This window comes from Strongylocentrotus purpuratus, unplaced genomic scaffold, assembly GCF_000002235.5.
Source record: "Strongylocentrotus purpuratus isolate Spur 01 unplaced genomic scaffold, Spur_5.0 spur5_contig_847, whole genome shotgun sequence".
NCBI classification, from domain to species: domain Eukaryota; kingdom Metazoa; phylum Echinodermata; class Echinoidea; order Camarodonta; family Strongylocentrotidae; genus Strongylocentrotus; species Strongylocentrotus purpuratus.
The window spans coordinates 1,857,670-1,884,294 of NW_022145554.1; the positions used below are offsets into that span (position 1 = coordinate 1,857,670).

Genomic DNA, 26,625 nt, shown 5'->3' on the forward strand with positions numbered 1-26,625 from the left:
TTACGCTGCTATTAAACAAACTACACTCTCTTTTATTAGACCAACGGTATTACGTAATACACCCTTCTTATAATAGTAGCCTCTTGATGAACGCGACGCCATCGGCATGACTACATTACGCTGAAGCTATGGAAATTTGCACGAACGATTGATTTGCCGATGGAGTTGATTTGAAGACCGAAACAGGTACATGTACATGAAACCGTAGCTTTGTTCCGCATTATGATTGCTAAGCTGGTAAGTTTAATAACTTTAGTGTACAAAACCTTGGTATTTGCATGCTGTGTTGTCATAATTTCACTCAAATAACACTCTTAAAAATTATGTGAACGCATATGATATGTTTTGTTCGTTGCAAGCGGAACAACTCTCTAACTCGCACACCAGCGGGCAGGGGGGAAATGGCATCTGTCCCCGGCTCGATCACCTGATCGGCTGTTGCGGGATACTACTAGGCCTAAGAGCTTTCACTTCAATTCTATTCAAATTTAAGGGAATACAAAAGTCTATTGTCGAGATGAATTTTATTAAGACATGGTTATGAACAAAACCTGTACACGTCAACATACAAAATTATGTATAGAAAGTGTAATTGAAATTGGTATGAATTAAAGTAGGGAGTGGAAGGACCAAATAAAGTACAGTACTTGATGCCCTTTTGGCCTGCTTTAGTGAAGTATAGTTGAAATATGTGCTGCATGAATATTTTTATATTTTAAAACTCAGATGGAGGATAAAATAAGTAAAAGAGCAGGAGAGAGAGAGCGAGAGATTAACAAGGAGAAAGAGATTGTGTGTAATTGGGTTTTGGGAGCCGACCTATAACGTCCCCATCCTAGAGAGAGAGAAAGAGCTAGAGAAAGAAAGAGAGAGTGAGAGAGAGAGAGAGAGAGAGAGAGAGAGAGCAGGAGAATAGTAGACATACAAGGAAAACATAGAGAGGGAAATAAAAAAAAGATAATTTTGCCAAACACATATGAATACAGGAAAAAAGGTGCAGTTGTAAAGATTGTTTGTGACTCAGTCGTGAGTGACTATGAAGAATATATTATTTATGGCAAATTATACATAAAAAGTCTGGTGCCATGACTACATGTACATTATCATTATCCAGAAGGACAAACTGTTATCAGCCTAGCTGTCATTGATGAGAATCTTGGCTCAGGAAGATACATTATTGTTCTGTTTCTGTTTAACCAAGAGTAGAGGGTGACTATAGGCCTAATCCTTAACTATATTGGAAACTAGCTTTATATAAGTGCAAATAAGAAAAAATCTCAAATTAAATTTCAGTTTAAAAACAAAGAAACTGGTAGGTGTAGATGCATCTAGTTAGCAATTCTACAATCTAGGGTCTAGAGAATGTGTTTGCTGTACAAATGTATAAATAGTTGCTTAAGAAATTTAACTATAGCGTCTGGCTTGAGCGCAAGTAAAACCTGTCATGCCCAGTGTATTTACAAATTCATCTTTTATGTAAAGAAATTATTATTTTTATATGCATAGTTTCCATTTGGTAAATAATTGTGAATAGTGGATGGACTAGACTCTTACTTTAAATATTTCCTGAATCCTAAATTATGCCTGTTAATTAGCATTCGATCATTGCCTATCCGTCAAATGCACACTCATTGAAAAAGTATTATTGGTATTTCCTCATCAATGAACCTTGTCTATTCATTTTGATATGTTGTCTAATGATAATTAAAGATGCTTCTTTGATATTATGACAAAATAAAAAGTTTTTAAAACTCTTCTCCTTTTCGTAATTGTGCATGTAAATAAATTGACTTTGTTGTATATGTTATATCAACAGCTGTGCAACTTACTCTTTCCAGAACCAACAATGATCTAATTCTCTGGAGGTCTACTGATACGGATGCTTCCAGCATGGATCCACCCGGCATTTACCCAGATACTGAGTCTGTGTGCATCCAACGGAGCATCCATGGTGTGGGACGCACTTCATCACTACGACGTAGAGATACAGTGTCAGGAGATGAGGTTGACTGGGAGAAATTGGAGGAGGAGGAGAAGAAAAGGTCATTGAGACGGGGTTCATCATGGGCCAAGGTGTCATCCGTTGTCAAGGCAACACACTTTGTTGTGGATATGGCGGTAAGAATGTTTATTGTAGATTTTCAGAAATATACCGTACTTGCTCTTTTGTACATGTAAGTATTTTGATAGAAGGATAATGCAGGTCAGGATAATAGATGTATCCTACACCTTCAAGTGCCATGAGATAACTTCTTTGATTGTTGTCAGCAAAGGAAAGACTAAAAAAAGCCAAGACAAAATATGATCCATGAGTTTTATAAAGTATCCTTATCATTGTACAGGCAGGAAGAAAACAGTTATCATTGGGGTTAATTGATTGTTCAATAAAATTATGCCTATCTATTTGGATTTGGCAAGACCTTGCCATATTCAAACAAATACGTTTATCTTCAAGTTCTGCATAAATGATGAACAATCCGATGATGTGAAAAATCACTTATTATTCAGTAGATTTATTACGGAAATAACATTTCGTTACCGTACTCAGAGGAGAATTTGAATGGTGAATGGTTGAATAACTGGATCAATTTTATATGGTTAAACATTACAAAATAAGGAATAATAATACGTTCATGAGCCTTTGTATCTGTTGACCTTAATGTAAAGTTGTATACAATGGAACATTCAATTTAATTGAGAAGTTAATCCAACTTAATCAAAGTTGGTAGGTACCTATTGTTTTAGAATCTGATAGGTTTTACAATTTTTATCTTCAATCAAATTGTACACTAATATATTTGTTAGTCTCTCAGCAACAGTTCAAAGATGTTTCCAGTGTATGGTAATATAGTATTCTGTATTTTTCAAGTGAATAGTATTGAGGCTTGTTCAGATATGAAAAGTAAACCACAGCATTTAAAAAACAAGTGAATGTCAACTGCGTGCACCTAATGTCCTATGTATGTTCACAGAGTTTTGTGTTATGATACAGAAATGTGGTTCATATTACACTTACATCATCATTGAAGGAGATTTTACTGTCTTTCTTACTACTTTCTTGTCAATTATATACCTTTTTATTTCTTTGATATTAGGACCCAACACCAACCCAATCTTCTTGGATTAAAGGCAACTTTAAAAAGAAAGAATGCATCAGATATGTAATAGATCCTAAACAACTGAATGTGTAAGTATTAAATGGTCATGTATCCTTTCTGTTCAAGTGTCTTTCACTGATATTTGAAATGCTTCATTGAAAATAATAATAATATAATAATAATAAATTTATATAGCGCAGCTTTTATACAAAATATATTCATCTGCACTGGTTAAGAGCTCCTTTTTACTAAATTCTACAAAATAAGATCTCTCAGTTGAACAAATAAGTTTTTAAATTGGATTTGAAAACATTGAGAGATGGAGTGCTTCGTATTTCTATTGGCAAGCTATTCCATAGTTTGGGGGCAGCAATAGCAAAAGCACGGTCCCCAAGAGTTACTTTAGTTTTGCCATGGGAATCTGAAACAATAATTTATCTGTGGAACTGCGCAGGCTACGACTGTGTGACTGGACTTTGAGTTGAAGTAATTCTGTGATGTAATTAGGGGCTTGACCACTCAATGATTTATAGACAATTAACAATATTTTGAATGAGATTCTTTGACGGACTGGCAACCAGTGGAGTTCTCTCAGAAGAGGTGCGGTTGAAGTGAATTTCGACAAGTCTTGCACATGCATTTTGGACTCTTTGTAACTTAGCTTTCAGAGAATCAGGCATTCCAAACAGCAACCTGTTACAATAATCAAGCTTACTTGTGATAAGAGCATGTACAACCAATTTCATACTTTCATGATCAAAATATTTGCAGATACGTCTGAGATTGTACAGAAGATAGTATGTTGATTTGCATATATTTTTAATTGTATTTTTTAACATGTGTTTCTATGTATCAAAGTATACCGGTACTCCTAAATTCCTTGCTGCAACAGAGGGTATCACATTGGAGGATCCAACTCTTACACCGTCAATGCTTATTTTTGAGATCTGTTGTGGAGTTCCTATAACCAAAAATTCACTCTTACTATCGTTTAGCTTAAGATTATTATTAAGCATCCATCTATGAATGAAATTAACACATTTTTCAAATATTGAAACAATTGCATCTTGAGTACTAGTGGATGGTCTAAAGGATAAAAATAATTGTGTGTCGGCTGCATAACAGTGACAGGAGACTTCAGGAAAATTATCCTGAGTGCTCTTGATTAGATTACTCGTGTATAACATAAAAAGCAAAGGGCCGAGCCGATATACAGTTACACATTTGTTTGAATCCCGACCCCATTCCCCCCAAAACTAAACAAACTCACAACAGATATTGTCTAATAAATCCTGATATTTAAAGTTTTATTTGCTGACAGTTTGATCAGAATTGTTCTAGAATGTTGGTTCTCTTTTCTTGTATGAAATGTATTAATGGATTAATTAAAATGGATTAATTTATCCTTGCGGTGTAATGACTACAGTATGTGTGCAAATATGTGAAAACATTACTAATTAAAGGTAAAATCTAGTTCTGGTTGTGAAAGTAGAATTGGAATGAAACCTGTTAAACATATATCCTCATATTATCCCATTTGTATCAAAAGATACATGTACTAAATATCCATGGGCTTTAGGATGAAAGTCGATAAGTAGATATGTTAGATGTACCTCTCTCTAACACTTATTCCTGTCTCAATGTCAGCTGTTGTTGTGGTCGTCTGCCACGGCAGCACTGTAGGGATGCTAACTTGGATCGTAGTAGCCAGGGCTCATCAACCTGGGACAAAGACTTGGACGTAAGAGAGTACCCTACTGATGCAAACGGCCAGCTGTACTTCAAGGGAAAGATGGCAAGTCCCAAACCGGTCAAGGTAACTATAGTTTGATAGGTTTACCTAGTTGTACAGAGCTCATCATCATTTCAAGTCATCACTCAAGTATATCCCAATACTTGTATTTAGCAATATATGTCAACAAGATATTAACAACAATGTTCATAAAATTAGTTTTGTCGAAAAATTATGATGCTCACCAATTCAGGCTAATGTGCTTAATGCTGCCTTCACGTTGCTCTTGTATTTAATGAGCCTTTCATGTCCATTTAAAGCCTTGATGTTGATTTGAATTTTCTATGTCTAGTATACCATTGAAAAAAATGTTTAATAGTATCAATATAGTTTTATCTTTGCCTTGATATGCCATTTTAATAACATTTGCTTACAATCTCTTCCATTTCTCTGTTCATTAGTTATGTTATGAGCTCATAAAGCATTGCCTGTCTGATTCACTTCGTCTGTATTTCTGTCTGTCTGTCTAGCTTCCTTGTATATAGATATATTTAATTTCATATCTTAATATTTTTTTTTTTTTATCTTAGTTTCAAAAATGATTTTATGTCTTGCTTGATGATTTGCAGTTGCTGCCCAAAGTCGTGGTCAAGTGGTTTAAAGCGCTTGACTGGAGATGCGAAGGTCGAGGGTTCGAATCCCGACACAGCGCTAATATCTTTCGGCAAGATATTAACCTGCAATTGCTACTCTCCACCCATGTGGGTACCCAGTAGGATGCTACCGTTATTGTTGGTAAAACAGTTTTTGAGCATCAAGTACCGCCTGGGTGGAATGCTCCCCAGGGAGTGGAGATTGTGGAGATGACCGGGGTAATAGTATATTTGTAAAGCACTTAGAGACATATGTATTAAGCGCTATATAAAAGCTAAATATTATTGTGATCTGTTCATTTTTTGTGCAGTATGTGAGAATCTCCAACAACACTGACCCTAAGCTAGCCTTGAAGATCTTGACCAAGTACTGGAAACTCAGCATTCCTCAACTGGTCATCTCAGTCAGTGGCGGGGCAAAGAACTTTAAGCTGAACGCTCAAGACCAGGCCACCTTCAACAGAGGATTGATCAAGGTAAGCAAACAAATGCAGAGGTCACCTAAAAGCCATACTGTACTAGAAAGAACTTCTCTTTTATGTGAAAAAACTTCTGCTGTATACGAAAGAAGTTCTGTTTTTATGTGAAAGAACCTTCTGTTTTATGTGGTGGGTTTATGCAAATGGAACCAGATAAATAGGGCATGTGGCAATAATGGCCTGGCCCAGTGAACATATTCAGTTCTGCTGAAGGTTTGACCCCACCAAAACTTCATTACAATAATACAGACATTTTACCTACCGGTATATAATGTGCAACATATATCCACCCAATAGGTGCTCATGTGCTTACAACAGAGAAATTAATGAAAAAATTATAAAAATGCTAAACCCTCTTTCCCTTATTCTTATTTTGTCCTTCTGTTTGCCGTAGGCCATACAAACCATTGCAGTATGGGTGATCAGCGGGGGCACAAACGTTGGCGTGAGGAAAGTTGTGGGCACGGCCATCCGAGAGGCTCGCTCCATGTCCAGGATAGCCAAGGAAAAGATGCCAAAGTTCGCGCTCATCGGGATTCCGCCCTGGGCGTACGTGGCGGGGACTGACCGCCTCATCAATGAAAAGAATGAGGTAACACCTTAGGTAGCTTGGTGAAACATAGTGGCAGGGACAGATGCATCCAGAACATAAAAGGCATGAAAGTTAGCGATGTTTGTTAAATGAAAGTTCTTTAAAAAAATGTATATTACCCTTGCTTTGGTCTGCTTCTCGAAAGGGCTCAAAGCATTCATGCAAGTTTAAATGTAAGTAGATACATTATGTTTCCTATCACGATCATGTCTTCAAAACCATTTCTGTTGCAGGAGATACGATCTGTGTCCTACAGAGTAGACCCGGTGGTGAAGAGGGGTCAGCCCTCGCCCCTCAACCCAGACCACACCCATTTCATCATGATCGATTGTGGGAGAAAGAACAGGTATGGGGATAGCGTGGAGCTGAAGTCTAAGATACAGGAGGCTATGCTGCAACCTGAGAGTGGTGAGTAAAGGCTTATTCAGCTGTGAATTGATAATCCGCTGCGGTTGTTTTAAAAACATGTGAAATGAACGACAGCTGCAGGCAACAAAGGTTCCTTGTGTCTTCACATAGCTCTGTATTATAAGATTAATGTGAAGTATATTACACTTATCGTCGGTGGTGTGACGAAACCTCGTATCTCAATTTTTTGAGATTTTGATTTTTGTGCATAATTTTGTACCTAATGGCCTACGACACCACCTAATAAATCCATGGAATGCCTTCTTCTCCGTTTTTTCACAAATTCCACACAAACACCCTTAAACTAAACCTCGTAACTGTAACCCTTTTTGAAGCTGCACTGACAAAACCTCGTAACAAAAGATACATAATTCCTTTTCCTCGTAACTCACACACGGCCTATCAGTACCGAAGTTAGTGTATTCAAATCCTCGTAACTTATTCAACCAAATCCTCATATCTCATTCAGAGTTGAAAGTAAGAACTCGTATCTCAATTTGAATACAAACTAAAAACTTGTATCTCAATGTAGATAAACGCAAAAACTCACTTTCAAATATAAAAACAATTATTTTACTGTATTTCAACAATGACATTAAAAATTGTATGAATATTCCAGTTTTAAAAAGAAAGGACGGTGTCACAGCACTGAATTTGTTAATATAGGAATTTTTTTTCGCTCTCCTGAAAATTCATGATTTTTGAGATACAAGGTTTTATCACCCCACCGACGTTATGTCGTCATAGCAGTTGAACGCTTTATATCTGAATGACCTGTCATGGTGGTTCTATCATTGACAAGCAGTACATCACCAGGGTTGCTGGTAATAAATGTGCAAGTCAATAGTTGGTCATGCTGTTCCCCATATGCTACCAATTATTGTGGAGTTATGAATTAAAGTTCACATCAAATGTATAACTTTACTTCATATTCAATGTAGGTCTGATCCCAGCTAGAATATGGCTATTTACCCATTGACTACTAAAGTCTCTCATTACCATAGGGTTAGTACAGGAGCCACCCAGTTCCTATAGACAATGGGTTAACTTTATCATGCATTCATGATGGTGTAACTGTAACATACTTGTACTTGGCATGTGTGGCAAATTGTGTGCCAATCTGCACTGGTAGCGAAACAAAATTTTACCATGGTGGCAAAGTTGACTTTTAAGTTAGAGTTCCTTTTTATGCAATTCTAATAAAAAGATTATACAAATACGGGGCAGATGCAAATCAAATTAAGCTACCATAAAAGACCAAGGCGGTCTGGTCAATCAGATACTCCCCTTGCTATGCAATATATTTCATCCAGCTCTTGCTTATTTTCTCCATGATTCAGAGGGTGGTCTTGGTATACCGGTGGTGAATGTGATCTTAGAGGGAGGTGTAGATACCATTGATACGGTGGTCCAAGCTGTCCAGAGACGGACACCTGTCATCCTATGCAACGGTACAGGACGCGTAGCTGATATCCTCTCCTACGCAACTAGACATGCTGAAGAGAATGGGTGAGTTAGTCCCTTCTAGCTCTTGGTTGCCTAACCCTCTAATATGCAAATAGGCATGCTGAAAAGATTGGGTGACTTGTTCCTTTCTTGCGCTAAGCTGTCAAGCCCGTAAATGTACCAGTATGCCAAACTGATCAACAGTAATGTGCAATTTGTTTCCTTCCAGCTCTCAGCTGTCAAGCAATAGGTACTGGTATCTGTTTGCAGAGTCAATGGAAAATATTAGTGAGTTGCTCCCTTTCTTCCTCTAGTTGTGCTTGAATCCAAAGTATGTGAGCATACATGTACATGTGTATTTGACCTAAACCTGCAAATTGTCTACCAGTTTTCCTGAAACTGATTTGATAGATAGAAAGGTTTCTTCCAGTCATATAAATGTATAGAGTAATCTCAACTTGAGAGGTACATGATGCGAAAATGAAAGTCATTGTGTATGCCTGAGTGCACATGAATGCAAGGCAGTGGATAAGAATTGTGCCAGCTAGTAACCTATTTTTCATGAGAGTATTTATCCTTTATTATGATGCCAATGCTATTCTCTATCCTAGAGGAGTTCGTTGTGTGAAGCCATCGTGTCTGCCAATCCTACGTGAGAAGATCCATGTCCTGCTAAGCATTGGATATGAAAGCCAAGAGATGGTTGAGATTATGGATAAGATTGACCAGTGTGTTTTGGATGAAGATCTCTTGACCGTCTTTGAGATGCAGAAGAAGGAGCACACAGACCTTGACCTTGCTATTCTTACTGCTCTGCTTAAATGTGAGTTATTATTATTATTGTTATCGTTATAATTATTAAGTACTTGGCGTCACCTGTGCCTAGGAGGAGAAAAGCGAACTGAATCAATGTGACCCTCTTGTCTCTCTTCCTGCAGATTTGGGATGTGCAGGGGGTCCACTATCCAGTGGTTTTATCCCTACTCTTATTCAAATTGTATAGGACTTTAATGTATGAATGTCCGGGGCAAAGAGACCAAAATGCAGAATGGGGCTAAGGAACATCTAGGGCTGTGCGTTTGCGATCAACCCTAGAGACTTAGACACAAACATGTATATATTGATCATTATGTAGAAATTGTAGAACACATGCTCTAGAAAAAATTGTTCAGCAATCAATTCCTACACTAACCAAATTATGGACTTCACGTCAGGACCAATTGCTCTGACTCTCACCATAAACCCAACCGAGTTGTAACATTATCCTAACCATTGGTATTTTTGATGCTGTACAGCCCAGATCAAATGGTGCTGTAGCATTTGTGTCAGATCATGTGACTATGCATGACAACTATTTGGGATTGTATCTCTTTTGATTCCCAGTGCATGCAGTGACTCCACTTCACCAACTCTCACTTGCGATGTCATGGAACCGTGCAGATGTTGCAGAGAGCAAGATCTTCACTGATGATGTCTCCATTCCAGTGAGTATCTCAGTCTACAAAGTTCAAGTTTCAATTTGTCGTCATCTCATAACTAGAGATGGTTTAAATCAAGGCATTATCTAAAAGACGTTGGCTCAGTTTGATTTATTACAACCTAGCCCCAAAGACATTATGGTTAAGGTCTACAAACACAATTTGATTATTCTCCAAATCATATTTACTATTATACTGTTGGATTTTAAATTCATTTGTCATATTACAACTTTTTGTATACCAATATTACCCAGTGTAATGCCTTTAGCTACTTTACCATCCCAATTCTTTGCTTTTCAGCTACCCAAATTGCATCCATTCATCACTGATGCCCTTGTCAACAACAGGGTTGATTTTCTGCGTCTCTTCATTGAACGTGGTGCCATAATCAAGGACTATCTTACTGTGGTCAGACTCCGACGGCTCTACAACAGCGCCCCTGACACCTGCTTTCTACGAACTTTGGTAGACGATGTCTTACACAGAAAGGTATTATTGAGTGGCCTTTGTCATTTCTGTTGAAGTTTCCTTTAAATGGAAGATTTTGGTCAGGGAAACCTTGAATTTTCTTGCTGGTTATAATGAAATCAAGAAGTATCTCATTGTCTCCTGCTCAAAATAAAGTCATAGGGATCTGAAACATTGGTTTTAAGAGAGAAATAGTGCATGTCTTTCTTTCTTTCTATCAGTTCCTAATGAGCCTTGATGCAACTAATGGTATTCATATTTGCACATATTTTCACATCATGCTATTATTCATATCTAATTATGTTTTATGATGATATTAAAATTGTTTCCAGCCTGGCCAGCCAATCTTCCTTCATGATATTGGTATCCTCATCAAGTTCCTGACTGGAACACACCATGAACCCCTGTACACCAATGACCGGCACTACAGACGCAGCACCAACAGGGAGACAAGAGCTCTCCTTGTACTGTCTACAAGTCTTACAGGTAAGTGTGTATGGGGAGGGAGGGGGGGGGGGGGTCTAGGTATGTGTGGGTGTATTCATGTGTGTTCGTGGGTCTAGGTAAGAGTGGGTGTTTGTGGGTATGTGCATGGGTCTCAGTGTGTGGGTGTTTGTGGTCGTGGTGTGTGGATGTGTGCATGGGCCTCGGTGTGTGGGTGTTTGTGTTCTTGGGTCTAGGTGTGTGCATGGGTTTCGGTGGGTAGGTGTTTGTGCTCACGGTCTAGGTGTGTGCAGTGGTCTCGTGTGTGGGTGTTTGTGGTCCTATGTGTGTGGGTCTAGGTGTGTGGGTGTGTGGGAGTTTGTGTTTTTGGGTCGTGGTGTGTGGGTGTGTGCATGGGTATCAGTGTGTGGGTCTTTGTGTGTGGGTGTGTTCATAGGTCTGTATGTTTGGGTGTGTGCATGGGTCTCGGTGTGTGGGTGCTTGTGTTCGTGGGTCTAGGTGTGTGCATGGGTCTTGGTATGCAAGTATTTTTGTTTGTGTGTCTTGGTGTGAGGGTGTGTTCATGGGTCTATGTATGAGGATATTTGTGTTCACGGGTCTAGGTGTGTGGGTATTTGTGTTCATGTGTCTAGGTGTGTGGGTATTTGTGTTCATGTGTCTAGGTGTGAGGGTGTGTGCATGGGTCTCAGTGTGTGAGTGTTTGTCTTCATGGGTCTAGGTGTGTGGACATTTGTGTTCATGAGTCTAGGTATGTGGACATTTGTGTTCATGTGTCTAGGTATGTGGACATTTGTGTTCATGTGTCTAGGTATGTGGACATTTGTGTTCATGTGTCTAGGTGTGTGGGTATTTGTGTTCATGTGTCTAGGTGTGAGGGTGTGTGCATGGGTCTCAGTGTGTGAGTGTTTGTCTTCATGGGTCTAGGTGTGTGGACATTTGTGTTCATGAGTCTAGGTATGTGGACATTTGTGTTCATGTGTCTAGGTATGTGGACATTTGTGTTCATGTGTCTAGGTATGTGGACATTTGTGTTCATGTGTCTAGGTGTGTGGGTATTTGTGTTCATGTGTCTAGGTGTGAGGGTGTGTGCATGGGTCTCAGTGTGTGGGTGTTTGTCTTCATGGGTCTAGGTATGTGTGGGTGCTCATTTACTAGACCTTACTAGATACATTGCAAGTGATTATGAATAGATTTTAATAGAATTTGAGTCATGAAACTTAAGAATATGGTTTTTATTTTATTGACTGAATGGTCATGCAAATAAATAAAAGAATGTTTTTTATAAACCCTGTCAGTTGTATACAAATTCAAACCAAATATACCAGCCAGTTTCCAGTTAGGAAGATTTCCCATTAAAATACTTATCCAATAAATACATTTCCAATTTATGAAATATAAATCTAGTCTACAATAAGTCATGAATTATTCAGTGGCCTTTAGGTTTTACAGACATATATCGAACTAATCAGATTATTACATCCATGCAAAAACCTTTATACTGACCTGGCACACAGCTGTTTAGGCTGTTCAATGTAATTCTTTTAGCAACTTATCATCATTCTTCTTTTCTAATCTACCCCATAATACCTCTTACAAGACATTTTCAGTCATGCATGATTAATCAGAAAAAATACCCCAATGCACTCTTAATCGATTTTCTCACATATCCTTTTTTTTTCTCTGTTTTCCAACCAGGAATGAGCCTGTTGAATTCTGCGCAGGAAGAATATATCCACACAAAGGGTTTTAAAAACGCCCTCACCACAGGGGCTGCGCACCTCTCCATGGTGGAGTTAGCCAACCCAGGGATGCACTTCGATCACCCATTCAGGGAGCTCTTCATATGGGCCATTCTCATGGACAGGTGATATATCTTCCGAATGCGTTCACATTGCTCCAGTGCTTATCATACCTTCTGATTGTGTTCACATTGCTCCAGTGCTTATCATACCTTCTGAATGTGTTCACATTGCTCCAGTGCTTATCATACCTTCTGAATGTGTTCACATTGCTCCAGTGCTTATCATACCTGCTGAATGTGTTCACATTGCTCCAGTGCTTATCATACCTGCTGAATGTGTTCACATTGCTCCAGTGCTTATCATACCTGCTGAATGTGTTCACATTGCTCCAGTGCTTATCATACCTTCTGAATGTGTTCACATTGCTCCAGTGCTTATCATACCTTCTGAATGTGTTCACATTGCTCCAGTGCTTATCATACCTGCTGAATGTGTTCACATTGCTCCAGTGCTTATCATACCTGCTGAATGTGTTCACATTGCTCCAGTGCTTATCATACCTTCTGAATGTGTTCACATTGCTCCAGTGCTTATCATACCTTCTGAATGTGTTCACATTGCTCCAGTGCTTATCATACCTGCTGAATGTGTTCACACTGCTCCAGTGCTTATCATACCTTCTGAATGTGTTCACATTGCTCCAGTGCTTATCATACCTGCTGAATGTGTTCACATTGCTCCAGTGCTTATCATACCTTCTGAATGTGTTCACATTGCTCCAGTGCTTATCATACCTGCTGAATGTGTTCACACTGCTCCAGTGCTTATCATACCTGCTGAATGTGTTCACACTGCTCCAGTGCTTATCATACCTGCTGAATGTGTTCACATTGCTCCAGTGCTTATCATACCTTCTGAATGTGTTCACATTGCTCCAGTGCTTATCATACCTTCTGAATGTGTTCACATTGCTCCACGTTTCTATGGGATGTCTACGAACTTAGACTTATGACGGTTTTGAGAAACTGGCCCCAGGACCTCTAGCATGAGATTCAAGAGTTTTCACCATAAGTGCATTGCAAGAGATAATATTTTCATTCAACATGAAAAAGCTCTGTAAAATATTGAAAGCCAATAGGGATGATCAATCAAATATGAAAAACAGTGATTTATTTATTTAATTAATTTATTATTTATTATGTTTATATTCTATTTTACAGACCAGAGATTGCAGCCTATCTGTGGGAGCAGGTTGATGCTCCGCTTAGCTCAGCCATTACCGCAAGTGCCATCTTAACCACCATGTCAGATATACAGATTAGCCTTCCGTATTCAGATGATGATTACATCATCAACGCCAGGTATGTCAGTACAGGGGTTATAGGCCCATATTCTTGAAAGTCGCTTAACTTGTACTATGATTGCATGCATCGAGTAAGGGCACTGATTTGTGGGGTGACATTATCAACCTCATCATCTGTAAACAAGATTTCCATAGTTCTGTATTGAACGGATGTATGCAAAAGCTGTCTATGAGGTTAGATTTCACATAATAATTTTGTTGTATTTTTTATGTAATTTCTTACCGTAATTTAAATGAAAGACATATCATATTTTTAGGGCATTGCATAATTTAGTGGACTAAGGGTATCAGCTAGGTGTAAATTATGCTACTTTAGACAATACGGGCCAGAAGGTCTTGCGTAATTTTTGTCAAGCCCGCGTACCCTCCCCTGAAAGTTAGATTTCTTTGATTTAACTTTTATAGAACTTTATGCTGCTGCAGAGTATTTTCCCCTTTAAAAATAGAGTAATATTTAACCAGTCAAAACTTGTATACCTTAACCTATTTTTTATAATTTTCATTTATTCAGATATCTACAAAATAACACAATCTGTCAATGGACTGTTTACATAGTGTTTTTCATGTCATCAACTTCAGACATCAACTTCAGAAGTGGTGAAAATATTTACTTTGCTTTAATGTTGACTTCCCATACAGTCAGGTGGAATCAAGAAAACAAAAACTACTATAACCAAAGACACCCTTTTGCTTAATGAAATTTATCTGATGGATTTAGCCAGTGAGTTCAAATACATTGAGTATGAACACAAAAAGCTGACAAACGAAAGAGAACCTTGAAGCTTTTATATGTTCTTTCTTCTCTTTACTCTTCAGGAAATTTGAGCAGATGGCCATTGGTGTGACTGAGGAATGTCATGAAGTTAATGAGGAGCTAGCTCGAAAGTTGGTCTCCTTCCCCCAGGCTAGATGGAACAAATCTGTAATTCACATGGCTGCAGAGAGTCTCAACAAGGTATATACGCCAACGATATTTTAGTCATCAGTCATTTAGTTGGCCTGGGTTTATATCCCACTGCTGCCACCTTCTCTTTGAAGCAGAATTCACACATTTGATTGTAAATATGATTTTGAACATTAAATCCAGCCTAAAACTAGCCGAACAAAACATGAACATGAATCTCACCACTACAGGTTGACTTACAACAATCCTCATTTAAAGATGGCAACTGATGTACACGGTACCTAATTAGCTTGCTATGCAAATCTTCCACTTATTTCATATGCAAGAAATTTATACTTCTGCATGATATACTGTCTTTAACCCTCATTAAAACATATTACAAACAGGATTTGGGAGGTCTTTATTGACTGTTGTTGATTTTGATTCTAAGGTTACATATTGCATGATAATTCATTTCATAAGCTTAGAACCACCAACAATACATACAGTGGGAAGTTTTCATGTAACTGACACATCTTTCTTTCTCCGGTCTCTCTCTTTACCTTTCGCCCATCTTTCTTCTTTCTGTTACAACTATCAATCCTTCATTCTATGCTACTCCATTATCTCTTTCTCTTTAATTGCTCATTTTTAAAATCCCACTCCCATCTCTCGTTATGTACTCCCCCTCCCTTTCCTTTCGATCATCCTCCTCTTTTCCTCTCTTTATCATAATCCCTTTCTTTTTCTCCATCTGAATTCATTTTCTTCTTTCTCTCTTAATTATCTTACTCCAATTTCTGCCTCCTTTACTTCTGTGTATATTATTTTACTTTCCTTCTATATTTCTCCCTATATTACTTCTCTCTCTCCCCTCCACTTTCTGCTTATCTCAACAATCCCCTTTTGCTCTACCAGGAATTCATCTCGCACCCTTGTTGCCAGGGCTACGTCCATGACATCTGGCTTGGTGGTATCACTGCCAGTGACATCTACATCATCCTCACCATCTTCTTCCCCATCTTCATCCCGCTTCTCATTGGCTTCAAAGAGGAGAAGGAGGATGAGAGCAAAGAATCACAGAGGTCTAGCATCTTCAAGAAGCTCAGGATGTTCTATATGGCACCCATCACCAGATTCTATTTTTTTATGGTGAGTCAATAAGTTATCTTTATAAATAATGATAATAGTAGAAATGTTTCTTCTTCTACAAAGCAACATTAAAAATACTATGTCCCTTTTGCAGCCGACATAAGCTGTAACAGATACATGAGCATTTGTCTACATCAATAACCCACTATTGTAATGGCCAAAATTAAACTGATTTAATCTTTATGCAGCACAAAATGTACGACCCTTCTGTAAAAGGGTCTGAAAATCAGACTATTACTTAGGTGATTGCAATCACAAGATGATTCAACAACTAATGGTCGTTATTTTCCCACTAAAAGCCATTTTCAACCACTTTCAATTTGAGGGAAGTTCTAAATTAGTATAAATTGTCTTTCGAATGCCGTTGGAATTTAACCTTTTCTTTTTGGGGCCTGCAAATAGGACATGGTACCTTTAAGACAGTAGTGTGTTATTACCCCAGTCAACTGTTCAATTATGATTCTCTGATTTAAAATGATTATACCTGTACAATTGCCACTCAATTATATAATCCTCACTCAAATATGGCTGCCCGGCAGGAATGGACCATCTAGTATGCTTTTTTCTATTGATAAATCAGGTACTGTGTGTGATATTCCCAGTGCTCTGCAGCCTCTTAACGGAGCGCAGGTGCTTTGTAGAAACTAACAATCTTTTTGTTTCTATTTATTTATGTTTCAGGTTTCATACGTGTTTTTCTTAGTGCTTTATAGTCTCTTCATCATGTTCTTCTTCCGAGCTGAGCCTACGTATGTTGAGTACGCTGTGTTCATCTGGATCCTCACCCTTGCACTAGAAGAAATTGCAGAGGTATGAGTCATTTTGATTCTTTCTATTAACAACTTTGACAAAGAATATATATTCTTGTCTTGTGACGCAATACATATAATTGAACATCTGAATATCTCCCCCTAAAAAAGTGAGGAAAAAATTGAAACTATGAAATATGTTTCTTTCCTCAGATCATACTCTTGTTGATGTTAAAATCAGTTCTAAATAAATTGTATTCATAACGTTTTAGGATAGGAAATGATCGAATGATAAAAGTTGTCTTTATCATGAACAGTATGGTTTTATGAATACATGATATGCAGCTAAAAGGGAGGAATTTATATTGATAGTTTTTCACAGAATCGCATAAATACCTGTACATGTTAGGCACCACACAATATTGTTTCCATTTTGATGTTAAGATGAATTGGAAAGAGAGGATGTAAGGCTATTAATACAATTTATTTTTGCCTATTTGACAAAATAGTTATTTCTCATTTGTGTAAAATTTTCATTGTCCTATGCAACCCAAATATTCAAAATGAATGATGGATATGGAGTTTTCAGATGTCATTATCTTCTATATAAATATCAAGTGTACTGCTAAGTGCTATGTATATATTTTATTGTTCCAAATACATTTTTTGTTTTAGTTAGTATTCCGTAAAAGTGCTTAATCAATTATTATTATTATAATTAGTACACTTTATTGAGCTCTAACTGAAAAATCACAACTGCAACCTTTTGGTGGTATTTTGGTGCACGGTCAGATATGTTACTCAGATCAATCAATTGCACATAAACTGATAAGCCAGTTTAAAGCCCCTCTAAAGTGTTGGGAGCCCTAAATTTGCCATCAATTTTATGGCCAAATTTCACTTAAATTGTTTCATACTGTGAAGAGGATGTGAAATAAGACACGCTTCTGCGAAAGATCCCCCCCCCCCCCCAAAAAAAAAAAAAAAAAAAAAAAATTGTGTTTGAAGACAAATATTGATAAAACAATACATAATTTCTGTTGTATGCAGATAATACACATCAATATTCAACCTCAATTAACGAATTTGCTTTGAAAATCCTTGCAAAAATGTGTTTTAAGTGACATTCTTTTTCAAATTATGATACAATTGAAGTGACATTTTGTCATCAAATTTGTAGGGCTCCCAACACTTTTTAGGGACTTTAAGATGTGGTTAAAGAAGAAACAACAATTTTGAAATTGTTTTCTTTTCCTATTGGAAGGCAATCTTCAGCAACAGTGGGTTGGCCATCAGACAAAGCTTCAAGATCTGGTTCAAAAGTGGCTGGAACAAGTTTGATATATGCCTCCTGGCTCCTACCATATTGGCCTTTGGTCTTCATTGGTATCCACCTGCCCTTGAGATAAGCAGGTCGATCTATGCCATTGGCTGTATGCTCTTTTATGTCAGGACTCTGAGGCTATTCTCTGCCAGTACACGTCTGGGCCCCAAGATGGTCATGATCTGGAAAATGGTAGGCAATTGCTTTTGTCGGCCCGTAAAATACAAGTTTGACCGATTTAATTTTGGTTTGATATAATACACTTATTTAAGCTTTAATTCATCAAGCAACTGTAATTCAGTAACAACATGTTCAAATGAAATTAATGAAAATAGAAATGTTCGGGGTAACACCATGTAATAGTTTCAAAGGAATAAGAGCCTGTATATTCTGATTGGATATTCAGGAGATTTACTAGCTCAAATAAAGCCCAGTGGAGGCTATTTATTGCATACAAAGTGATCCGGTGTGGCCACAGCTAATTTCTGATTGGCACCCACAGGAATTGCCCACAATTTTTAACCAAGGCAGCATTCATATTCTAGTCACTGTCTGGCTCTATATGGTGTAACCCTGAAAACTGTACATTTCAGTTTCTCCACCTTGACCAGCATTGCTGACACATCACCCGTAAATAATGAATCAAGTCATAAAATGAAAATGGAGAAATAATTTTATGATCATATGATTTTTTTTCTTTGTTTACTTGACACAGATGCATGAGATGGTAACTTTCCTATGTATCTTGGCCATGTTCTTGCTTGGTTATGGTGTCGCAAGCCAATCACTGCTCTTCCCTGATCAAGACTTTGGTTGGTTTCCCTTCAAGAACGCCCTTGTTGTGCCCTATTTCCAGATTTACGGAGAGCTCTATCTTGATGCTATACAGCATGGTAGGTATTCTTGCAAGTGCTTTGAAAGATTTACTCTCTGCTACAAACTTTCTCCTCTTTTTGTCTCGCCTGCGTAGCAAAAAGCGAGACATAGGCGCCGCTTTTCCGGTGACGGCGGCGGCGACGGCGACGGCGACGGCGACGGCGACGGCGACGGCGTCAACATCAAAAACTTAACCTAAGGTTAAGTTTTTGAATTTTTGGTATAATTTTTAAAGTATAAGTTCTTAGTCAATGAAACTTTGACTATAGGGTAATCAAGTATCCCCAATCATGTGAGTAGATTTTCAGATCATAAAGTCAAGGTCAAAGGTCATTTCAGGTCAACAGACTTGGACTATGTTGTAGACTTGGACTATGTTGTAGCATCATCATCGAAAACTTAACCTAAGGTTAAGTTTTTGAATTTTTGATATAATTTTGAAAGTATAAGTTCTTAGTCAATGAAACTTGGACTATAGGGTTATCAAGTCTCCCCAATCATGTGAGTAGAATTTCAGGTCACTAAGTTAAGGTCAAAGGCCATTTAAGGTCAACAAACTTAGACTTTGTTGTGGCATCAACATTAAGATTTTCAAAATGCTTCTTCTTCGTTATTTTTCAACCGATTTTGATTCTGATTGTTTCATATGATAGGGCTAGGAGGGGATTTAAAATTTCTACACAGAATCGTGAAATTCATTATCTATGCTAATTTATGCAAATTTATTCGAAATCACAAAAAAGGCTTCTTCTCCTTCATTTCTCGACCGATTTTGATTTGGTTTGCTTTATATCGTAGAGCTAACTTTGGTACACTAAACTTCTACACAGAATTTTGAAATTGTTCTCCATTAATTAATTATGGTAATTTATGCAAATTTATTCCAAAAATAACATAAATTGCTTCTTTTCCCTCATTTCTTGACCGATTTTGCCTTATCTGGTAGAGCTAAATTTGGAATAATAAACTTCTACACAGAATTGTGAGATTTTGCTCCATTGATTATTTATGGTACTTTATGCAAATGAAATGAAATTATGTCTCTTCCAGGGCATCAAATTTCTATTTTTTGACCAGTTCAAAAGTGTACCACATAAAATTTACGATATTTGTTGTTGTGAGATGCGGATGAGTGCTACGTCATTGACGTTCTGGTTTATCATATTGAATTGCGTTATGCAGGCGAGACCGCCGAGAGCGTTTCCCTTGTTTTTCCTTCATTTCTGAAGCCCACTGCACACTGATGTGTATTGCATGTGAGAAAGAAAGTAAAAAGAACTTTTGTAATGGACATTTGAAAATGTAAAATCCTCCTAATCTAGGTTCCTAACTGTATCATGAATCTTTCCCTAGGTGTCATATCTATCAACATTGGTGATCATGCTACTGCACAGCTCTATTTCTAGTCTTTACCAAGAGCTCCATTGCCTGGTCTTTAACACTCCTCTCTCCACAAGCCAATCTCTACAGACTATCCAACCATAGTACTCTTCTTCCTCGATCCTCAGTCCTGTCAATACCAGACTCTCCGAACCTCTTTTTCAAAACAAGTGTCCCATAAAACAAGTACCTACAGATACCCTGCCTTAAATTTAGACCAGCTTCTTTACACCACTAAAAGCATTCAAGTACACCTGGGTGGAGAGCGGTAAATGTAGATTAATGATCACCCCAACCAATGAAAGTTTTTTTGTGTCAAATCTTTACTTATAGGAGATGTGGATGGATGTGGAGTAGAAGGAGGGGACCCATGTCCCACAGCGAACATGCTGGTTATTTTCCTCTTTGCCATATACCTTCTCATTGGAAACGTTCTTCTGCTCAACCTTCTTGTTGCCATATTCAGGTGAGAATTTGAATGACAAAGAGAGAGAGAGAGAGAGAGAGAGAGAGAGAGAGAGTGGGGGTAGAGAAAGGAGAAGGAAAATTGAAAGTTAAGAAAGAGATAGACAGAGAGAAAGTGAGATAAGGAAATGAGAAACAAAATTGAGGAAAGAGAGAGAGAGGTTGGAAGAGAGGATGTGGGAGAGAAATTAAGATCAGAGAGAGAGAGAGAGAGAGAGGGTAAGAGGGAAGGAGATAGAAAGAGCAGAGACTAAGAAAGATAAGTGAGAAAGTAAGGAAGCAAAATACAGCGTGGGGAAAATAAAACTTGAGTGAAAGAGAGAGAGAGAGAGAGAGAGCTTGGGGAAGTGAGAAGGAGAACCTAGAGCAGGAGCAGATAACTTTTTCCATTTACTCTCAGTTCATATATGTACTAGAAAGGGATGAGGCTTCAGGCAACCCTGATTTAATCAATAAAAACACCAAAAGCTGTTTTGATTTGTTTTAAAGAATGACATTTCCTTTTAATGAATGAACCTATTCACAATGGACTCTACTCACACTCTCTGTATTTCCTCTTCTTTGTATTGCAGTCGAATTTTCGAAGAGATCCAGGCGAATTCTCTGGTCATATGGCGCTATGAGTACTACTTCTTGGTAATGGAGTTCAAGGACAAATCTTGGTTGCCCCCACCCTTTAATGTTCTCGTCCATCTCTACAAGTCACTCCAATGGGTTTTCAGGTGCTGCATTAAGGCTTGTACCGAAGAGGTGGACAATGGAGGTAATGATAAGCTTGTATGACACAAGCTTCTGTGTCAATTTGCTCCATGATCAATATCCTGCTCTAACTAATCACAACCTTCGACTAAATACTATGACTAACCTTAATCCTAATCCTAACCCTTAACCCTAATCCATAACTCTAATCCTTACTCTTAATTCTAACCCTACCCTACCCTAATGCTATTGAAAACTTAAACTAAAATGTAATTGCAATCCTTACAAACGTACATTCTATATCTTTGACAAAATAGAGACTGGAACAATTGTTGCCAGAGCAAAGGGTAGACCACAGACATTTTTTACAGCACTTTTTTCCGCACTGAGCCCAGGTTAAGGGAATGGTCACCTAGGAGAGAGTAATTTCCTTTTCTTCTTCTTCTCCTTTTCTCCTTCTTCTCCTTCTTCTTTCCCTCCACCTCCTTCTTCTTCTCCTTCCTCTCCTTCTTCTTCTTCTTCTTCTTCTTCTTTTTCTTTTTCTTCTTCTTCTTCCTCTCCTTCTTCTTCTTCTTCTTCTTCTTCTTCTTCTTCTTCTTCTTCTTCTCCTTCCTCTCCTTCTTCTTCTTCTTCTTCTTCTTCTTCTTCTTCTTCTTCTTTTTCTTTTTCTTTTTCTTTTTCTTCTTCTTCTTCTTCTTCTTCTTCTTCTTCTTCTTCTTCTTCTTCTTCTTCTTCTTCTTCTTCTTCTTCTTCTTCTTCTTCTTCTTCTTCTTCTTCGTCTTCGTCTTCTTCTTCTTATTATTATTATAATCCGAATTTTGTAGCAAGTCATGATTGTACGGGAGCAGGAAAACATGTGAAACAGGATAATTTAAGATGTTTATGGACTAATAATTGTTGGTTCTCTCTGCAGATCAAGCAAAGAGGAAGCTTGAAGAGATTAATCTGCACCTGTTTGAGCGGGAGTGTGCGGCCCAGTTCAAGAGAGACAGGGCAGAGGATGAAGATGAGGACTTGGAGCAAAGGATGGAGCGCATGGAGAAGAAGTAAGGCAGCATGCTTAATTTATTCATTCTTTATTCATTTATTTTGCATATTTAAAACCCAAATGATTCATTCAGTATAATATTTGGTCATCCTTTTCCAAAAATATAATCAAAAATAAAATACAACCATGGAACACTTTATAAATTAACAACAATGAAAATGACAACATAACTATGAAATAAATAAGAATAACTGAATGTGTGTACAATAAAAGTTAAACAAGTAGGAGAAGAAGGAAAAAAATGGTGAAATTGCACAAGAAACTAACAGAAAAGAGAAGGGACTGTCCATAATAAGATCAGGATGAACAGACATGTTTAAACGATTGAAAAAGAATATATGTTATGTATAACATAAATCTCACCATGTGTGTGAGGGGATAATGATGCACGCCTTATCACCCATGTTTCTGTTATTGAGGTTTGGTAAAAGTTTTTGCTTAATCTTCAGGTTTCTCTTTGTAGATTTCTTTTCTGATGGACTTCTGCTTTCTTTCTATCTGATGAATATGATATAAAAAAATCCCTCATATTTTTAAATTTTTGTTCTGTGCTGAGTTGAAGTATTATTTAGGGGAGATATCTTGATATGCAAATATGTAAAACTAAGTATTTTTACTTTTTCTTCTTAATAGGCTGGACGACTTGGGAGAAGTGCTATCACATCTTATTCCAAAGGAACATATCGCAACTTCTGAAATGCACAGGAAAGTATCAACCCATTCTCAAAACAAGGCTCCTTCATCACTGCCTGCTCCAAAGCATGATATCCCTGTTTCCTCTCCAGTGGGGAGAGAACTAGATTTCAGTATGCCTTCTTCATCTCAGACAGCCAATGACTTCAAAGTGCCGAGTCCACCGTATCCAGGACATAGTACAACAATCAGGAATGACAATGAAGAGAGGAGGAGATTTGTAGAACAGATGAATGCAATGAATGACTTCCTCCAACAATCTCAGTCAAGTTCAAAGAAACCCCATATCCCACCGCTGCCACCATCAATGAGCTCACCTCTGCTTCAGCCAGGTGATTCTCACCAAAGCGGACTCTCTTTGTCTGACATGCAGTCTTTCCTGAGCCACATGCAGCACATTCCTTCCCAGAATGTAGTCGGCAGCCACATAAATCATGATGCGAACGATGAGAGTGATAACTACGTCCTAGAGCATACCATCATTGAGTCTCCTGCGGTACCTGAGACAAGACATCGTTCGCCACCGGAAGGTGGTGATGTCCCGCGGAACAGCAACAGACCCAAGAGCGCATCAAAAAAGAGGCGTAAGAAGAAGAGGGTGGCGCCAGAGTCTAAGGAAAGTTCTGCAGATGCATGGTCAATTTCGAGCAGTGAGAACAGTCCCAGAGAACCAAAGGTACCATTGTCGACTGTAAGTCATACTCATAGCTATCCAGCTTGGTACCAAAGGTCAGCATTCTCAACCATTAGAGAACAAGCAGACGAGGAGGAAAAAGAGGAACAACGACAGAGCTGAAGAATTCAGAATTCAGATTAATTATTTCATCACAGATCAGCTGTAGATAGATGTATGGGCATCAGCTTTGTGGCATCATTTGCCCCTATGTGCAAACGTATGTCTTTCTTTATAAGCTCCCTGAATCTCTGGATAACTGGGTATGTGTTTGTATATATGATTGATTACAAACAGATTAGGATTTTTTCAAAGTTAAGGACCGAAAATCTGAAAGACCACCAATGAGCATTTCTCGTGGTCACAAACATTTGTAATATGAACATATGTCTTTATTGAAATGATTCATGTAATCACTTCTCATTCCCATGTACATAACAATTTAGACTGATCAATGATACATTAGCAAGCACAAGCACCTGCAAGAAAACATTGAAGGATCCAAAAGGGGCAAAGCTCCTTTTCCAATGTAATGCTTGTGGTGCTTTCGTTCCATCCAGAACTTTGATATTCATATGTGTCAAGTGCTGAGGACTCTTATGGGCTGAAAGTTATATGCACCATACTTTTCACCTTGATGTACATATATAGCAATAAATGTATATGCAGTCATTTTTATTGTATTGCTATTTTGATATATAATTCATACATACTTCTGTAAAAGCTTTAAGTACCACTCCAGGTGTGTGTGTTTTATTGGGTATACTGCTGCCCAATATCTTGTGGTAACATACAAGTGTAAATGTATATATGTATATTTTGTTATTCCTTGAGATGAAATGTATTTTGTTTGGCAGCTGACTGACAGTGTGTGTTCAATACAAGTCCTTTCTATTCTCATCATTTTTTAATATGATGGTTTGTTCGTATAATCATCTTTCAAAATAATCTGTTTGTGCAATTCTCTCGTTATGAAGCAACAAGATTTTAATAGGGAGCTTGAATTTTAAGCTCTGCAATAATATGGAATGTTTGAACATCTAATTAAAGCAAATTATTTCGATTAATATTAACACTTTAAATCTTTGGCAAGGTAATATCTTCTTAATTACATAAAGGCTGTGTCAGTGAAAAAGATGGCAAGGACAAGTTAAGACATTTCATGTTATTTATGGTAGTTTCTTTTATACTAAATTATTTTCTTAAAGATTGTGATAGGATGCAATATATGGATGTGTGCTTAACTACATTTCATCTTGCTCTTAAACCAAAGAAATTTGTAAATTTCATTCATCTTGATCATTCTTAATGTTCAGCACTGAATCAGTCTTTTAGATGTTATGATGTTCTTTGCATTGATAATCATAGGAAGTATGTGCAATCTTTAGCTTTGCATCATTCTGCTAAAGTGTATTCTTATTGTTATTACTTATACAATGCTTTTCCCATAAGGCCCAAAGTGCTTAAGTTTTTTTCCCGCAAACTCTCTTGTTAAAGATTTTATACCCTTTCTAATACTTCATGAGAGTGTTATTACCCTTCTCAATATTTTATGTAGTGTTTCATCCTACCATGTTGGTAAAATCGTATGCAGAAATTTAACCATAATTTATTTATTTTTAACAATGTACTAAATATAATGGATAGCAAATATGTAGCTTTTGAATTTTTGATTTGTTATCTTCTCACTCTCTTTATATATTTTCTATCAGTAGTTAGGATCTTTGCTGCATTAATATATAAGGCTTATCTTATTTGTTCAGCTGTATTTCTTTCCTTGTTTATTACATTTCATCGAGCATTCTCGTGGATCTTTATATCAAACATTCCACTTCTTGAAAAACAGTACTTCCTTTTGTTTCGTGTGTGACCCATTGAGCAAGATTTGTGTATTCATGTGTATATATGTTTTCAAACAGAACATTAATTTGTTACATTGCATTGTAAATTGATTTATATGTTTATAAACAGAATATTGTTGTACATTAATGAAGTTTAATAAAAACAATACAATACATGTACATAGTAGTTTTTATAGAACCTTTGTAAAGTTTGGAATCAATGGCAATGTTGTAAATTAATGATTATAACCTCTGCAGGGCATTCGTATTGTCCTTACAGCACACATATAAAATCATAGTCGTCTCATTGATGCAGATGAACAAATATTATTTGATTAGCTAGTCAATCATGTTTTGTGTGTATGTGGCTCGAACGGACCCATCTTAAACACATTATTACTAATTTTCAAAGCATTTCCCACCCTCAAGAGAAAGAGAGAGACAGAGGGAGAAGATTCTAGGATTCTTTAGAAGCCCTCTGCTTGCATGATAGCATAAATCCACTGGAGAAAGAGTGAATCCTATTCCTATTCACAATGGATGTGTCTGCCGAGCCTGCCCTTTAAACCAACATCCCCATTGAAAAGTGGCAGGATAGTGCGATGGCAACTGCATTGCTCAAGTTGGGGGGGGGGGGGGGGAGAGAGGTCAAAATGGATTGTTCTCGTTCCATCCAAGGTCCCTCGCGACAAAAAATATACTATTGCAGTTTAATTATACAGTTTACTAAAAATGGAAACCTAAATTTGGTCCGTTATCATACCATTTAAAATTTTAAAGTTTACTCACAATGTTCTATACCTCCTAAACACAAGTTGATTTTCAGCAAAGTTGCGACTTCTCACTAGATTTTTCATCAAATAACTGTCTGATATATATTCCAGAAGCTTACAAGTGCTTGCTATCGAGATAAAATGGGTCTATGGTCGAACCTTTCTT

At 37.5% G+C, this 26,625-nt stretch overlaps 1 protein-coding gene across 3 annotated transcripts; it reads left to right on the forward strand.

The window, feature by feature from the left end:
* The first annotated feature begins 129 nt into the window (after nucleotides 1–129).
* Nucleotides 130–25,866, forward strand: LOC587471 (transient receptor potential cation channel subfamily M member 1). Of its 3 annotated transcripts, none has more exons than XM_030993019.1 (23): nucleotides 130–237; nucleotides 1,839–2,118; nucleotides 3,096–3,187; nucleotides 4,746–4,914; nucleotides 5,795–5,959; nucleotides 6,357–6,554; nucleotides 6,788–6,962; nucleotides 8,303–8,471; nucleotides 9,020–9,231; nucleotides 9,792–9,892; nucleotides 10,187–10,375; nucleotides 10,687–10,840; nucleotides 12,494–12,662; nucleotides 13,761–13,901; nucleotides 14,720–14,858; nucleotides 15,705–15,938; nucleotides 16,620–16,748; nucleotides 17,952–18,203; nucleotides 18,727–18,904; nucleotides 20,601–20,733; nucleotides 21,305–21,495; nucleotides 22,345–22,477; nucleotides 23,113–25,866. In XM_030993019.1, exons 2-23 carry the CDS (start codon nucleotides 1,891–1,893, stop codon nucleotides 23,966–23,968), a joined length of 4,407 nt encoding a protein of 1,468 aa, XP_030848879.1. In that variant the 5' UTR covers nucleotides 130–237; nucleotides 1,839–1,890; the 3' UTR covers nucleotides 23,969–25,866. The 3 variants fall into 3 exon arrangements, with proteins under 3 accessions (XP_030848879.1, XP_030848890.1, XP_030848884.1); XM_030993030.1 differs by having other exon boundaries at nucleotides 130–186; XM_030993024.1 differs by having other exon boundaries at nucleotides 136–237; nucleotides 1,817–2,118.
* The last annotated feature ends 759 nt before the right edge of the window (nucleotides 25,867–26,625 follow it).

Excerpts from the sequence above, each read along its gene's own strand:
- LOC587471 (XM_030993019.1), top strand. The coding sequence starts at position 1,891 with ATGGATCCACCCGGCATTTACCCAGATACTGAGTCTGTGTGCATCCAA. Across the intron at positions 10,376-10,686 it reads ACGATGTCTTACACAGAAAG|CCTGGCCAGCCAATCTTCCT; the intron begins GTATTATTGAGT and ends AATTGTTTCCAG. Across the intron at positions 18,905-20,600 it reads TCTTGATGCTATACAGCATG|GAGATGTGGATGGATGTGGA; the intron begins GTAGGTATTCTT and ends CTTTACTTATAG.